At 47.3% G+C, this 16,201-nt stretch overlaps 1 protein-coding gene across 2 annotated transcripts in view; it reads right to left on the minus strand.

The window, feature by feature from the left end:
• Positions 1–16,201, minus strand: part of Elapor1 (endosome-lysosome associated apoptosis and autophagy regulator 1) — an 87,405-nt gene that overhangs the window by 43,403 nt on the left and 27,801 nt on the right. For both annotated transcript variants that reach the window (XM_059266097.1, XM_059266098.1), the window contains exon 2: positions 1,495–1,615. In XM_059266097.1, coding sequence (XP_059122080.1) covers positions 1,495–1,615 — 121 coding nt within the window. The remainder of the gene's footprint in view (positions 1–1,494; positions 1,616–16,201) is intronic.

Consider the following 16,201-nt stretch of genomic DNA (forward strand, 5'->3'; position numbering starts at 1 on the left):
GCGAGGTGGTACATGCCTTTAATCCCAGCACTCAGGAGGCAGAGGTAGGTGGATCTCTGAGTTCTAGGACAGCCAGAGAAACCCTGTCTCAAAAAACAAACAAACAAACCCATAAAATCAAAACAAAACATGAAAACAACCACAAAAAAGAGTTGCTGCAAAGATTCTAGCATCCCTGAAATTTGCCTAACAAGGGGTGGGATTTACGGTCTGTAAGAAGTGGCATCTTGAAGGTGTTATAGCAGATTTCCACAGCTTTATCCATCAAAAACTAGAAAAAGAAAAGTGGCATCTTTGGAGGCAGAGGAGGAATTGTTGTAAGTTCAAGATCAGCCTTGTCCATATAGCAAGGTCTAGGCCAGCCAAGACTACACAGGAATCCTTTCTCAACTGAGAAAAATGAAACCTAGCAAAAGTAATTGTGTCTCAATAAAGCTGATATTTTCAAAAAGAAGAAAGGATTATAAAGTCAGACAAGGTGGTGACTTGCCAGTAATCCTACCATTTGGGAAGAGAAAGTGGGAAGTTCAAGGCCAGCCTCATTTATATGAGACCCGTGGAAAGAAAGAAGGAAGGAAGGGAGGATCGGAGGGAGGGAGGAGGGGAGAGGGGAGAGGGAGGGATTGAGGGAGGGAGAGAGGGAGGGAGGGAGGAAGGGAGGGAGGGCGGACCAGACACTGCGCTAAACTGAGGTTGGAATCTGAATGTCTGGTTTTAGTCTCCTTTGAACTCATTCAATGATCCCTCCATTCTAGTCCGGATATTTATTGTTATTCCCTTTGCATTCCTACGAGAACAGGGCACAGGGGAGATAGAAAGCTGTAAAGGCTGAGTCATAGAGGGGGTGGGAGCCGCAGCCAGTGCCCTTCCGGTCCCATTACAAGAGTCTTGCTCCCTGAACTGATGCTCAGTGCATTGAAAGAGCCTGGACTTGCACAAGTTCGTTTTCTTCAGCTTCTCTTTTCACAAACAAAAGCAAATTGCAATATTGCCTCAACAGTGCTGAGGCAGGTCACAGAGAAACGCACAGACAGGCGGAAAAGAAAAAAGGCACACTGAGTGGCAGACATCTAGAATTGTTTATATTGTACTCATCGGATCTGAATTAAAAAATAAAAGCAAATTCAGATACTCAGTTTGAATCTATTAAATAACGTTTATTTTGTTTGCTTGCTTTTGTTTTTAGGTTTTTGAGACAAGGTCTTTCTCTATAGTCCTGGCTGTCCTAAGCTCACTCTGTAGACCAGGCTGGCCTCTAACTCACAAGGATCCACCTTCCTCTACCTCCCAAGAACTAGACTTAAAGGCCTTTGCCACCACACGTGGCTAAATAAGATTTCTGTGCCACATTCCAGAAGGGTTGGGGGTGGAACCAACTGGAGGAAAGATCTGGCGTCTATCCCGGCAGGAAGAGCCTGGCTTGTGTGGCTAGAGGCTTGGATTCGAGGTCAGGCCTAAGTATCAGGGAGCTCCTGGGACAGGAAGGCTGCTTACAGCACTCGGTGCCCTTGACGGGATCGGGAAGGCTGGTGCACAGGCCTGGGGTGTGCGGCACGGCGACCCTCCACCTGGAACCGGTGCTATCACACGCCGTGTACTCATAATGGTACTCTGACTGCAAGGGAAAGAGCGGAAGGCAGAGGGTCCATCGTCAGTGACGAAGCATTGACAGTTCCTGCCCAGCATGAGGGCTACTGATACCTTTCGTTATAGTGACGGCCAAGGACCCTGGCAAGGAGCAAGGCATCACGGCACTCAAAGATTCCAAGGTCCCTAGGAGAACTACATTAATTTCAATCATTTTCCCCCCCCCGACCTGGCTGTGGTCCAGACCCTCAGAAGTACATGGGTGCGTGTATGTGATTCTCTTTGCTGTTGTGCACACATGATGTCCCCTGGAGTGGAGGAATGGGGTGATTAAGAGTAGACTAAGGCTGGCCACTCATCTCAGCTGGTCGAGTGCTTGTACAGCACGCTCAAAGCTCTCAGTTTGAGGATTAGAAGTCCAAGGTCAGCCCAGGGTACGTAAGGCTGTCCCCAAACCCAAAACAAACAACAACAGCAACTAAAAATAGGAGTTTTTCTTGTCCAAGCAGTAGAATTCAAGAACAAGGACATTCTAAATGGAAAGGCTGGCGCGCGCGTGCGCGCGCGCGCACACACACACACACACACACACACACACACACACACACACAAGCGATTGTCCCACAGAGTTTTATTCCCAGCTCTCCTTCTGCACAAAAGGACTCTGAAAACTCCCATCGCATCATAGAAACGTCATCTTTAGCCCAGCAGGGGAGGTGTTGCCTTCACGCACACCTGTACGCATTTCCCCGTACTAGGCCACTCACTGTCCAGCAGCTTCCCCTGGAGTAGAACAGCCTGATACCGATACCGGTAGCATCACCCGCAAATCAAGCATGTAGCAAAACACCAGGAAGCACTACTCGAGCAAGGGGACACAGCTGATGTGGCAAGCACCTCGGTATCTCTAGTCCTTCGGGCCGCCCATCAAACCGCGAATGGATGGCTTTTGTTCGGAGAAGTGTTTCACGGTCCTGATCCCTTTTGTTCTGCCGAGTGTTTCATGGTCCACACTTATCGCGTATAAGCAAAGCAGGATGGATGCCCCCCCCCCTTCCAGCCACACAAAAGCAGGACCCTACAGCACGCATGATCGCCGCCAGGAGCTGAGGCTGACCACCGGACAGGCTGAAGTCTGCTGAGCTAGCCTATCAAAGTCTACTTTTGTAAAAAGCATAGTCTGTGTTAGCTGTCCTAAGACACGTAACCTTTTCCATAAGACCAAAGTGCTGAGACGGTAAAGAAGCACTGTGCCATATTTAAACTGACTGCAACTTTTTCTCATGTGCTAGGTTTGAAAAACGGTGTGTCTTCTCAGAAGCAGCAGGATCTCAGGTTTGCTGAAACATGGTGAGCACTGTGTTTCCAATTCTGGGACTCCAGAAACTTAGTAGGAAGAAAGAACTATTGTAGACTATGTTTTCCTTTTCCTCCCTTGTAAATATTTGCCAAATACATTTTGTCAGCCCAGCACAAACAAGTCCAAGCTGGACCAGTGTGACTAGGGCGGCAACCTGAACTTGACATTTTCACCTTCTGATAGAAGATGCAGAACGGAAGATCCGCAGATTGTGGCCTTAATGTTTGGTTTGTTTATTTGTTTGTTTGTTTGTTTGTTTGTTTGTGACAGGGTCTCACACAGCCCAGGGTGAGTCTGGAACTGTGCGTATTTTTTATTTTATTTTTGTGTATATGAGAGCTCCGCTTGTCTGTCTGTTTACCACGCACATGCCTCATACCCACAGAGTCCAGAAGGCATCATCAGGTCCTCTGAAACTGGCCTTACAGATGGTCGCGAGTCTGGGAATTGAACCTGGGTCCTCCAAAAGAGCAGTAAGGGCTCTTAACTGCTGACCCATCAGCCCTGAACTCCCTTTTTAAAAATTACACTGATTTGTCGTGTGTGTTTATGTGTGAGTGGGTGCATGTGCTGTGGTGTACATGTGGAGGCCAGAGGACGACTCGGAAAACTCAAGTTCTATTCTCCCACCATATGGGTCCGTCTTAGTTAGGGTTACTATTAGTGTAATAAAACACCATGACCCAAGCAGCTTGTGGAGGAAAGGGTTTATTTGGCTTACATTTCCATATCAGTGTTCATCATCGAAGGAAGTCAAAACAGGAACTCAAACAGGGCAGGAACCTGGAGGCAGGAGCTGATGCTGAAGTCATGGAGGGGAGCTGCTTACTGATTTGTTCCCCGTGGCTTGTTCAGCCTGCTTTCTTATAGAACCCAGGACCACCAGCCCAGGGGTGGCACCACTCGTAATGGGCTGAGCCCTCTCCTCAGTCACTAATCAAGAAAATGCCTTACAGGTTTGTTTACAGCCTGATCTTATGGAGGCATTTTCTTAATTGAGGTTCCCTTCTCCCCGAGGACTTTAGCGTGTGTCAAGTTGACGTTAAACTATGCAGCACAGGGTCCCAGGGATTGAACTCAGGTTGTCAGGCTTGGCAGCAGGTGCTTTTACTGAGCCATGTGGTGACCGACCCTAGCCTTGGATTCTCTACATAGTCAAGGATATCCATGAATTCCCAGATCTTCTTGCCTTCACCCTCAAATGTTGAGATTTACAGATGTGCACCACCACACTCATCTTCTGAAGCTTAATATTTTATCAGAATTTATGGCTTTGGATTTAAATGTCAGTTTCACCAAAGACCATCAGGATGGGGATTATTTTTGTGCCCAGGGTTACTATCTCTCTGGGTCTCCTTTTCTTCATGGTTTTAGTTGTTTCCTTGTCTTAGAGATAAATATCCTGTCGCTGGGGGATAAGTAGGCCAACTAAATGTATCGTGAGTTCAGTTCTAAAAATGATACTTTCAAAGGGTCTTGTTGCAAGAACCAGGGTTAAGTAAAATCCACAGTGTGCATATTCAGTAGAGATTTGGTAATGAGGCAGAAGGGACTCTAGCCGTGAACCCGATGGCCCCGGCCATTTGTGTAGCTTTCGGAGTTTCCAACGCCCACCTCATTTGAGCTTCACAGCTCCCTAGGAGGCAAACAGAGCAGAGGCTGTTTTCTCCATTGTAACGTTGACTGTCCACGGGATGAAATGGCTAGCGTGTCCAAGGTCACACAACCTGTAAGTCACTGAGCTAGAACTCAGAGCATGCCAGCAGGAATCCTCTCCCATTTCTATAGGCCTGACCAAACACAACATTCACACTGGGCCAAATTTCAGTCAAGTCTAAAAGTTAAGTATGATGCTATCAGTCATCTGCCGGCGGCCAAGCGAGGTTCGCTGCTGAGGCCCGAGAATTGGTGTTAAAATAGCTAATCTACTCAAGCAGATTGTTTTAATTCACTCTAATTGCATTTGGCCTTTTGGAGGCACACGGGCCAAATCCATTCCTTCGCACTGGCTTTCATCTGCTGTCACCAGGTGCTATGAGGCAGAGAGATTCTCTGGGAGAACGGTAGTTCTGAGCCTTTGGAAATTTCCCTTTTAATATGTGTTAATTTTCTTCACGCCACTTGGGGAAGAGTCACAGCATCCCAAGATGCCAGCTCTGCTGCAGCTGTTTGCTAACTCCACTGGGCTTTAAGATCCCACGGTGAAAGACGAGCTTAGACATAGTTAGAGCAGTGGGTACCTGGCGGGTTTCCTCAGTTCCGCTCAGTGTCCTATGAGGATATCAACTCCTCAAGGATGTTAGTGACTTTTCTCATTGCTGTGGCCAAAGAGCTGGTGAAGAGCAGCTTAAGGAGCCGGAGTCGATTTCGGTTTGTGTTCCGAGGTTATATGGTCCGTCTGTGTGGGGATGACTCGGCAGTAGGAATGCTAGACTGCTTGCCCCCGTGCCAGTGGACCAGAAGGCTGAGAAAAGAGAATGTCGTCCCCCCACCCAGGTTTCTCCTTTCCCCTCCTTATTCAGACAAGGACCCCAGCCCACGTGCTGGTGCCAGTCACCTTCCGTGTGGGTATTCCCTTCCGTTAACCATCTCTGGATGTTTCTTCACAGACGCACCACTCAACGGTGTGCCCACTAATGTCCTAGGCATCTCTTTCCAGAGTTTTTCAATGGTATGTGTATAAATGTTTTTGCCTTCCTGTATGTATGTGCACCACGTGCGTGCCTGTGCCTGAAGAAGTGAAACAAAGGTGATAGATAGTTCCCCTGCAACTGCAGTCATGTGGGAGCTGGGAATCGAACCCAAGCCCCCTGTAAGAGCAGCAAGAGCTCTTAACCACTGAACCATCCCTCCAACCCCATGTCCTAGACATTTCTTAATTCCCTCAATTTGACACAACTCATTATCAAATCAACAGTATCTCAATTACCCAGTCATCTGCTTTTGAACGTGTACAGTTGGCATACTACACAGATTAACAAAGGACAGACACACACACACACACACACACACACACACACACACACACACAGTAATCTGGCCAGCACATAACTTCTCTCTCCCTCCATACATGGGTATACAACACACATCTAAATTTCAGGGTCAAGCACAACAGAAATTGGTTATGCCCTGTTCCTGGAGAAGTAATAAAAGAATTTAGAAATGAGGGTGGGGACTTTTAATTAATCCATGCCCCATTCCCCACCACCCAACCAAGTAATGCTCCTGGGCCCTCCGGAAAGGAAAGAGGAGAGCCTTCTCGCTGGAGTTCAGGTTGCCTATCTTTGATCCCAGCACTCGGGAAGCAGAGGCAGACAGATCTCTGTGAGTTCGAGGCCAGCCTGGTCTACAGAGTGAGTTCCAGGACAGGCTCCAAAGCTACACAGAGAAACCCTGTCTCAAAATGCCACTCCCCCCCACCACCCCGCAAAAAAAAGAATTCACTCACATAATATTTTTAGTCCTTGTTACCCAGGTATTAAATGCACTTATGGAAGAAAATATCAGCAGGTCAGGATGGTAGCTGAATGGAAATCTGTCCTTCCTGAGCTAGAGATGCCACTCAGTTGGTAACAGTGTTTGCTCTGGGATCCATCTCCAGTACCGCATGTACTGTATGGTGTGGCGGTACAAGTCTGTAATTCCAGAACACTTGGGATGCAGACAAAGAAGGATCATAAGTTCAAGGTCATCCTCAGCTACATAGGGAGTTTGAGGCCAGCCTGAGATGCCCGAGACCGATACAAGCAAACAAAATTAGGAACCGATCCCTTCCATCTTCCTCCTTTCCTTTCAAATAATGTGTCTTATTTTCTCTCTCCTTTTAAAATGATTATTGAGTCAACACACCACATTTTAGAGATTGTTGGTGATCTACAGTTGGCATCCTTTCGGGCTGTTTGGTTGACATTCACTGTGGGAGATAGGGAAGGTATACCCTGAAAAGCTGGTGATATAAAGTCACCACAATGCAGGTAGCAGGAGGCCCATAAGTGCTCTGGCTTCTTTGGGGTGCCTTAAGTAAGAGGTAATCCTGATACCCCATTACTGTTTCAGAGTGCTCAGCTTCTCCAAGCCTCAGTTACTTCATGGAAAAACAGGGACACGGGAGTTGAGGTTGTGGGGTGCCTTAGTGTGAGGTCTAACCATCAAGAGAGGGAGTATATATTTTTTTCTCATGTGGACTAGGAGAATTCAACCAAGATGATTGATGTAGGCTAAGCATTTGGTAATCAGACTAGTCTCAAACTCAGAGATCTGCCTGACTCAGCCTCCCCAGTGCTTGTATTAAAGGTGCATGCCTCCACTTCCTGGTAATCAACCTTTTTTAATCTTAAGAAACAAGCTGGTGTGGGACTGGTGAGGTGGCCCAGTGATTAAGAACACTGGCTGCTCTTCCAGAGGACCTGGGTTTGATTCTATCACACACATGGCAGGCTCACCACCATCTGTAACTTCAGTTCTAGACTGAAAACCCTCTTTTGACCTCAATGGGCACCACATACATGTGATGCTTATTCATACATGTAGACAAAACACCTCCTCTGGAAATGGTGGTCCCTTTAGGAGGACTTGGCACTAGGTGGACCGCCTTGGTGGGACTCTTGAATGAAGAGGCTCTCCTGCTGCGGGACAGCATATGGCCCATGCTAGGCCATCGGATACCCTTCTAGGGTAAGTGAGAGATGAGACGCAGGGAATGTGGACATTTAGTCACTGAGTAGAAACCTGACAGGGGCTGGAACAGAGAAGGGGACGAGACAGAAGTGGAGCTGCTGTCCAGAAGCCCTTCTTCCCGGTTCTGCCTGGCCATGGCACAGAGGTAAAACAACTACACCAAGGGAAAGAATCGAGTCAGAAAGCGAAGAATACCGTATGAGTTCACATGTATTTTGAACCCAAGCAGTCAGAATCGGAGAGACAGCAGAACTGTGGTTGCCGGGGACTGGATAGAGAAGGAGGGATTGTGTTCCTGGAAACTACAGATGACAATGTGACAGTATGAGCGTCCTCAAAGCTAGTGAGTGGAACATTTACAAAGGGCTAAGATGGGGGCTGGAGAAATGACTTGGCGGATAAGAGCACTGGCTGCTCACCAGCAGGACCTGGGTTTGATCCCCAGCACCCACATGCAGCTTACAACCATCTGTAACTTTAGTTCTAGAGGATCAGATTCCTTGCTCTGGTCTCTCCAGGCATCAAGCATAAAAGTGGTACACAGACATACATGCAGGTAAAACACCCATACACACAAATAAATAAATTAATTAAAATGGCTAAGAAGGTAAATTTTGGTATGTGTAAGACTAATAATTATAAGTTTTTAAAAATTACATTAAGTGATTAACTTATTTGTGTGACTCAGTGTGCGTGCGTGTTAGAGGTCAGAGGACAACTTTCAGGAGTCAGTTTTGTCCTACTATGTGTAGCTTTCCATGTGTAGCTCGGGGATTGAACTCGGGTCCTCAGGTTTGGCTGAAGGCACCTTTACTGAGCCAACTCACCAGCCCTGTGCTATAAATTAAAGGGGGGAAAATGTTTTGACTGGGTGTGGTAGCACAAACCTGTAATCCCAACCCTCAGGAAGCTGAGGCAAAAGGATTGCAAATTCAAGACCAGTCTAAGCTAGATGTTTTAAAAATTAAATTTCAAAAGGTTTATGCCATCAGTCCTGGAGAACATGCCCAGCCTCAGAGTTACTCTGTTACATAGGCTTTCCCATGGAAACCTGCAAGTCTAAATTCAAGAGAGACAGCTCCAATTGTTTTAGGGGAAAAAATATATATTCAATTATCATTGAGTTGACTAACTGAACTAAGTGTTTACACCAAGAATGAGCAGTGGGATTCAATGTGACGCACATCACGTGGTCCTACTGACTGTGCCCCCAGAGCAGGGACTCTCTGAGGCTTTCCCGACAGCTCTTAGCAAATTCTTAAAGCATTCTTAGTGCAACTTTGCAAAAAGTATTAAGTGCTAAAACAATGTTTTGTTTTCAGATGTTCTGTTCCTTTACAGTTAAAATATTTAAACTCTGGCAATACTGGTGACATGGAACATGTCAGGTCTTCCACATTCTAGGGAGACACTCTCAGCATTAGGAGTCTCGAAGCTCCGGGAGCTGAGAGTCCCTGTTTTCACAGAGATGTGAAAACTGTGTTGGTGTGCTGATGAGAATGAGGTGGGGAGGAGACATCAAAAAGAAATGTAACAGTGTGGCATGCTCTTGTCTGCCCCCATTTCCCCAGCAGAAGCGCTTGGTGCCCAAGGACTCTGACAATGACAGAAACATGTCTCTAACTCTAAGGCGACGCTAACCACTGAAAAACACTGGTTCTTTTCCGACTGAGAGAGGCTTGAAAGCCGTAGCAAGCAGGCCTCCAGAGACACTTAGCTTTGGGCTAGAAATAACACCCGCAATAGAGAAATAACACCCGCAATAGAGAAATAACACCCGCAATAGAGAAATAACACCCGCAATAGCAGACTAGAGAGGACAGACAGCCGGCAGAAACGCCACAGGGACAAGACTAGGTGACCCAGTGGCAGTGGGGCATCCTACCCCAGCCATCTTCCTGCCAGGGCATTCTTCCCAGCCGAGCTGCCAAGGGTGCTGCACACAGATGGCCTGGATTGGCAGCAGAGTCAAAAGGCCGGCGGGGGGTCTGGGGAGATGACTTAATCAGCCAAGTGTTTGGAGCTCAAGCATGAGGATCTAAGTTTAGTTCCCAAGAACCCACAGAATCCAGGCCAATGTATAAAACTCTCAAAGAACCATGGGGTGGTGGTGGCACCCGCCTTTACTCCCAGCACTTGGGAGGCAGAGGCAGGTGGATCTCTGTGAGTTCGAGGCCAACCTGGGTGACAGAGTGAGTTCCAGGACAGGCTCCAAAGCTACAGAGAAACCTTGTCTCAAAAAAAAAACAAAATAACAACAAAAAAACACTCTCAAAGAATCAATAAAAAAACATTATATATTGTTTTAAAAAGCCAGGCACGGTGGCTTCTGCCTATCATCCCAGAACTGGGGAGATGGAGTCCAAGGACCCCCTGGCTTTTCTGGCTACCTCATCTGGCTGAATCAGTGAGCTGCAGGTTCAGTGAGAGACCCTGCCTCAAAAAAATGAGGTGGGAGCCGGGCGGCAGTCATGCATGCCTTTAATCCCAGCACTCGGGAGGCAGAGCCAGGCAGATCTCTGTGAGTTCGAGGCCGGCCTGGTCTACAGAGCGAGATCCAGGACAGGAACCAAAACTACATGGAGAAATCCTGTTTCGAAAAAACATAAATAAATAAATAAATAAACAAACAAATAAATAAATAAATAAATAAGGTGGGGATAAATCAGGGAAGACATACCAATGTCAGTCTTCACTCTCACATATGCATAGACATATGCATATGTACCTGTACACACATGTGCACACATGGTAGACAGATAGACAGGCAGGCAGATAGATGATAGAATGCAATAAAAATTTTAAAAAAAGAAAAAATAGATCTGCTATAAGCCCACCAAGAGAATAATTAATCCCACACCCAATTTTACTTCACTCCTTTATTTATGGACCTTTATGCCAAGGCTGACTTTCTGCCGGCCACAGCAAGAAAACTCACCCTGATGGAGACCCAGAAGTAGGTCATCTACCAGTATACCAAGTTCCCCACAAATGTGCACTGCCTGCTAGGTGAAAGGTGGCCTGAGAGAATTAGTTTTAACATTTTGCTGTATCTCTTCCCAGATTATTCTTCTGTATATGTTCGTGCTGGGTGGGTGAGCAGGGCAGGTGGTGGTGGGTCTTGAACTCAGGGGTCTTGCATATGCTCCGCTGGTGAGCTGCATTTCCAGTCTTCTGTGTGGAGTTTCTAAAACAAAGTGAAGGAGCGGGGTGTGGCTCCAAGGTGGAGTAGACGCTTAGCCCGCCCAGAGCCCTGGGTTTGTCCCTAGAATCGTAAACAAGTACAGAGTGAAGGTCGTGTTTTATGCTAGTTTGTACTGGGACTCTTGTTTGCTTTCAGGTCACTGAGAATGCTGTCCCGAGTCTTTAATGATCAGGTCACAGCTTCTTCAACCGTTCTCTATTGTTGGACACCGAGTTTCCTCCAAGTTCTCTTTGTTTTATGTTGAACTCCAGTGATGTTTCCTATGTCTCTCCTGCTGTTTCCTTTGGGTAGATTCCCAGGAGTGGAAGGATCAAGTTCAAGACAACAAGTTTCTTTAAGACTCCTGTTCAAGAAGGGAAACTTACAGGAGAGACCAGTCTTTAAAAAAGTTTGTTGTTGTTGTTGTTGTTGTTTATTGTTTTGTGAGACAATGTCTTATGTAGTCCAGGCTGGCCTTAAACTTGTGATGTAGCTGAAGATGTGAAAATTTCATTATGGTAAGATCCAAATTTATTGTCTTTATAATTTTTTTTTGAAACAAGGTCTTCGTATGTCACCTAGGCTGGCACCAAAATCATCATACACCTACCTCCTGCTTCCTAATGATAGAAGTATGAATGTATGCTATCATGCCAAGCTTTCAAATACATATTTCCAAATATCAAAATAGTACAATGGGCCCTGTGTGCCCATTACCCTGCTTTAATACTTCCCACTTTGCCGGTGGTGGCACACACCTTTAATCCCAGCACTCAGAGGCAGAGCCAGGAGTATCTCTGTGAGTTCGAGGCCAGCCTCTACAGAGCAAGGTCCAGGACAGGCACCAAAACTGCACAGAGAAACCCTGTCTCTAAAAGCAAAACAAAACAAAACAAAAAAATACTTCCCACTTTCTGCCGTTCTTGCTTCATCCACTTCCCAATAACTTCTACTACTTTCCCAACTGGAGATACTTTATACAGAGCTTATCATTCGTTTACAGTAAAATGTACACACATTTGTGATACACAGATCTCAACCATATCATTTTAGTGAATGAATGTTATTGAATGAACTATTAACAGCTACTGAGAGGTTGGTGGTAGACAAGGGCTAACTCCTGTCTCCCCTCTCCCCAGGAAGAACCTAGAACCAGGCAGGAGTCTCCCCTCCTGAGTCTTTGAATCCCAAAGCCATGGCTGTGCCGTCCCACTCACCCCAGGAAGCAGGCCAGCAGGGCCAGGGTTTGTCCCGGCTGGGAGGGGCGATTCTCAAGAACAGGTTCTTAAGCAAACCTGAGATTTTGCTAGAGCCAACAGGGACTAAGGCCTTGGGTTCTGGGGAAGGACACTTCCCACCCTCCCCTCACCCACATGCTCACCCGCCTTCTCCTCTCAGAGTCCCTGAAAAGCAGTTAAAAGGAGATAATTTCTCCTTTTGGAGATTAAGCTGTGTCAAGTGTCACTGAGCTGGGGACACAGGCCAACGGGTAGTAGTTGCTTCTTGGCTCAGGAAGCTCCCATCCGAGACTGGAGCAGAGCCCATGGATTTAAGCCAGGTCGTGGAAGTCTTTGGTTCCCTCTCGTCTCTCCACCCTCTCATCCTCTGTCAGGAGGACTTGTCTGTCCTCTACTGAGAAGTAGGAACAAGCTCTACTCTGCTCAGAAACTTGGAAAATCAGAGAACGTCTCAATTTGAAACCTAAGTCCCCATCATGAGACTTCCAGACATATCCCTAGCTGGATGTTTTTGTGAACGACCATTTTTTATTCTTTTTGCGCTAGGATTCCTCGACTTGAGCTGTGGTGCATGCATGGGCTGAGGCTCTGGGGCGTGACAACCTTAACTCCCTTGTCCGTTTATGAAGGCCAGGTAGGAGGATTTTTCCTATCACTCCCCAGCTTGTCCAACTAGAAATGGGGGAGGGCAGCCACTTCTTTGTTTATCACGGGCATCCCCATCCCCGCCCTTTTAGGACCACTGACACATTAGTACCAACCTTCTGGTACTCTGTCTGTTCATCATAAATGTCCTGGACAGTATGGTTGGATCTCTATATCACCTTCCCTCTTTCAGGGCTCAGTGTTCTAAGTATTAACTTAGGTATTGGGCTCAGAGGTTGAGAGCACCGCCTTCTCTTGCAGAGGGTTCAAGTCTCAGCATCTACATGGCGGCTCACAACCATCTATGACTCCAGTTCCACGGGATCTGATGCCCTTCTGACCTCAGAGGGTCAGAACATTGAACACAAAAATACATGCAGGCAAACTATTCATGTACATAAAGAAATAAAAAAAACAGTTATTTATTCCATTTGATATGCTAATTTCCCACAAGATATGGTTCTTAGCCTGTGGTTTATAGACCACTTTCTGTGTGTGACAAGGTGCAGAATTCAGCCATGTATGTTTTTCTGGGCAGCAGGTCCATACTTTTCATTAACTATCACTTCCTCTCTACCCAGAAAAACATAAAAGCCTGTCATGATAGATTAGTAATTTAAGGTCATTTAATATTTTACTAAACCAAGGTTGTAATACTTCAACCAAGGAATTTTCAAATTATGCTCCAGAACCCAAGGGCTTAGAAAGACGGCCCCATCAAAAGGCAGTAGAAAGCTGTCCTTTTAATGGGGTTACATGTTTACACTTCTTAGGTGAAATTTTGTTTACACTGGAAGTCTCACACTACAGAACCATTAAGGTGCCAACCTGGGCTGGCCAGGGACTGACTCACTTCTGATCCCCCTGTCTCCACCTCTATCTCCACCTCCCAAGTGTTGGGATTACAGGCACATAGCACCGTGCCCATTTCTTAATTATATCTTACATTTTTATTTGTGTATGTGTGTACGTATGCGGGTGGTGGGGTTGGGAGTGCACACTTGCTGTGACACGCATGTGGAGGTCAGAAGACAACTTAAGGAAATCAGGTCTCTCCTTTCACTCCGTAGATCTCAGGGATAAAACTCAGGTTGTCAGGCTTGGATGCCATGTCACCAGCCCCAGGCCTGGGTTTTATGCGGTGCTTGATCAAAGCCAGTTTCAAGCATGCTAGGCAAGCATGCTACCGACTGAGCTACATCTCATCCCAGAATACCAGCGTCTTTACCTGAATGTTAGGCACCAAAGGAGAGTCGCAGGGTTAAGGACACCTTAGCGTTTTCCTCTGCCCTGATTGGCCAGTTGTGTCCTCCACTAGCATCTAAGACCTCCTCCCCTTAGAGCAGGCACCAGACGCAGCAGTTACCCAGCAACAGGCCTCAAGATGCCTGGTCCTAGCTAGCTGTCCTCTACCATGTGAGGTTGCCTAGCAACATGGCGCTGGAAGTACTGGGGATCCCAGGTTAAGGAGTCCGGGAGAAGGCTGGCCTTACACTGCTGCTTCTTAGCATTGCTCTTTTCTAGTCTGGGTTTCCGGCTTCTCCTTTGACCCAGACCCCAAAGAGGCCACCTCCCAGGGACACACTGCACAAAGCAGGCATTGGGCTCCACCCTGCCCTGGACACTGCCCCCACTATCCAATCTGTCTGTAGCATGGACGGTCTGTTTTGAGCACAGCCTTGGCTCCTGGGAGACCCTGAGCAGTCTTCTAAGGAAGAAGGAACTGGAGTGGTAATAAGGCACTGACTGATGGGCACTTGGCTGGGCACTGGCACCTCATGCATCTGTAGCCCCCACAGCCCTCCTGAAGTCTTGCTACTTTTTCCCCTGCTGTCTAACTTTCCTGTTGACAATGACAGTCCCCTCCCCTAGAACTCACTGGACTACTGCTCCCTCGGATCCAGCGTGGTTTTTCCCCATAGAGCTTACTACCTTCAAACCCATTTTATAACCTGGTTGTTCATTGCTGCATCCCCATGCCAGATCAGCTGTGAGCTCCATTGGACAGGGCTGTTTATCTTGTTCACAGATGTAGCACGGATGTCCGGAATAGCGCCAGATGTAGCGGCTGCCCAGAGGATTTGTTGAGTGCCTGGATGACTGAACATCTCTGGAGCTATGCAAGGTGATGGGATTCGAGCCCAGAGGTCTGGCCCCTGCTCTTGTCTACCAACCCACCCTGCAGGGTTGTGGGCTTCAGATCTCCCTGGTCTATCTATACACTGGGTATGTCACACTTTGCTGAGAGGACCAAACAGCTCACCCCACACCCCCAAATCTGGGCAGCAGCACCCATCTCTCAGGGTGATTGTGAGAATCTGTTCAGGGAAGTTTTTGGAAGCTGAGTTTTCAAAAAGTGGGTGAAAGGGGGACGTAGAGTCCTTGCCCACCCAGCTTGTATGAGGCTTAGGTTCAACCTTCCAGTTCAAAAAAAAAAAAAAAAAGAAGGCCGCTTATTGCTAGGACCTGCCTGAGGGGGTCCCTAGCGAGCACTCGGGCTTTTGGTGTTCCCGTCAGAGCCCAAGCAAGTTAAGGGGCCCTTGACATAGCTGCCTGTCAGCAGTGACCTGCCTGGCTGGATCTCCCAGCCCTGACTCACCCTCGAATCTCAGTCTTCTCATACATATGGAATAACATCTGTCCTTTCTCCCCAGCAGCTCCCCAAAGCTAATCTCTCCAAGACAAAGGCTGGCTGCTGACGGTTCTGACACTCCATAACTGCGGCCAGGTGCAGAGGGCTTTTCAGGGCTGGCTGTAAATATCCCTGGGATTGAAAAGGCTTTGTCACCAAGAAACAAAATGCCCCTTTAGAAAACCCCACCATTTTCTGATAGGAGGGAGGAGGGTGCACATCTGTCTAGGAGGCAGGGCTCTGTGAGACTGGCTTTCAAAGATGTGTTTCTCTTGCTTTTTAATGAGAGCAACGTGTTCCCCTGGGTTGTTTTCACCTGAGCTCTTAACCAAACCCGAGAAACCAGGCCAATGAGGGCTAGGCTGTGTAAACCTGTCCGAGGACATGGCCTGTCTGGATGTCGGCTGTTTGAGATAGAGAACCTCGGCCTGGAGGATGCACATCTCCAGATACAAGTCAACAGACAGGGCTTTAACTCCACTGCAGATACAGCAAATACCTCCCAGCCGCTGCAACCCCACAGTCTCCTGGAAGACTATTCCTCAGACCCTAGACCCCTGAGGACACCCACATGTGCTTTCAAGAGTCCTAAGACCTCAAAACTTTTTAAAAAATAATTTTATTTTCTTAAACCAATTGTAGGTTCTCGGGGCAAAGGCTGTAGCTCAGCGGATTATTTGCCTGGAATGAAGAAGGACCCAGGTTCAATCACCAGGTGTGATGGCACATGCCTATCATCCCAGCACTGGAAAGGTGAAGACAGCAAGATCAGAAGTTCAAGGTCACCCTGTATCACACAGGGAGTTTGAGGCCAGCCTGGGCTACAGAAGACCCTGTCTGGGTGTGCTGATACACACCTTTAATCCTACATTCAGAGA

This window comes from Peromyscus eremicus, chromosome 6 (genome assembly GCF_949786415.1).
Source record: "Peromyscus eremicus chromosome 6, PerEre_H2_v1, whole genome shotgun sequence".
Classification (NCBI taxonomy): domain Eukaryota; kingdom Metazoa; phylum Chordata; class Mammalia; order Rodentia; family Cricetidae; genus Peromyscus; species Peromyscus eremicus.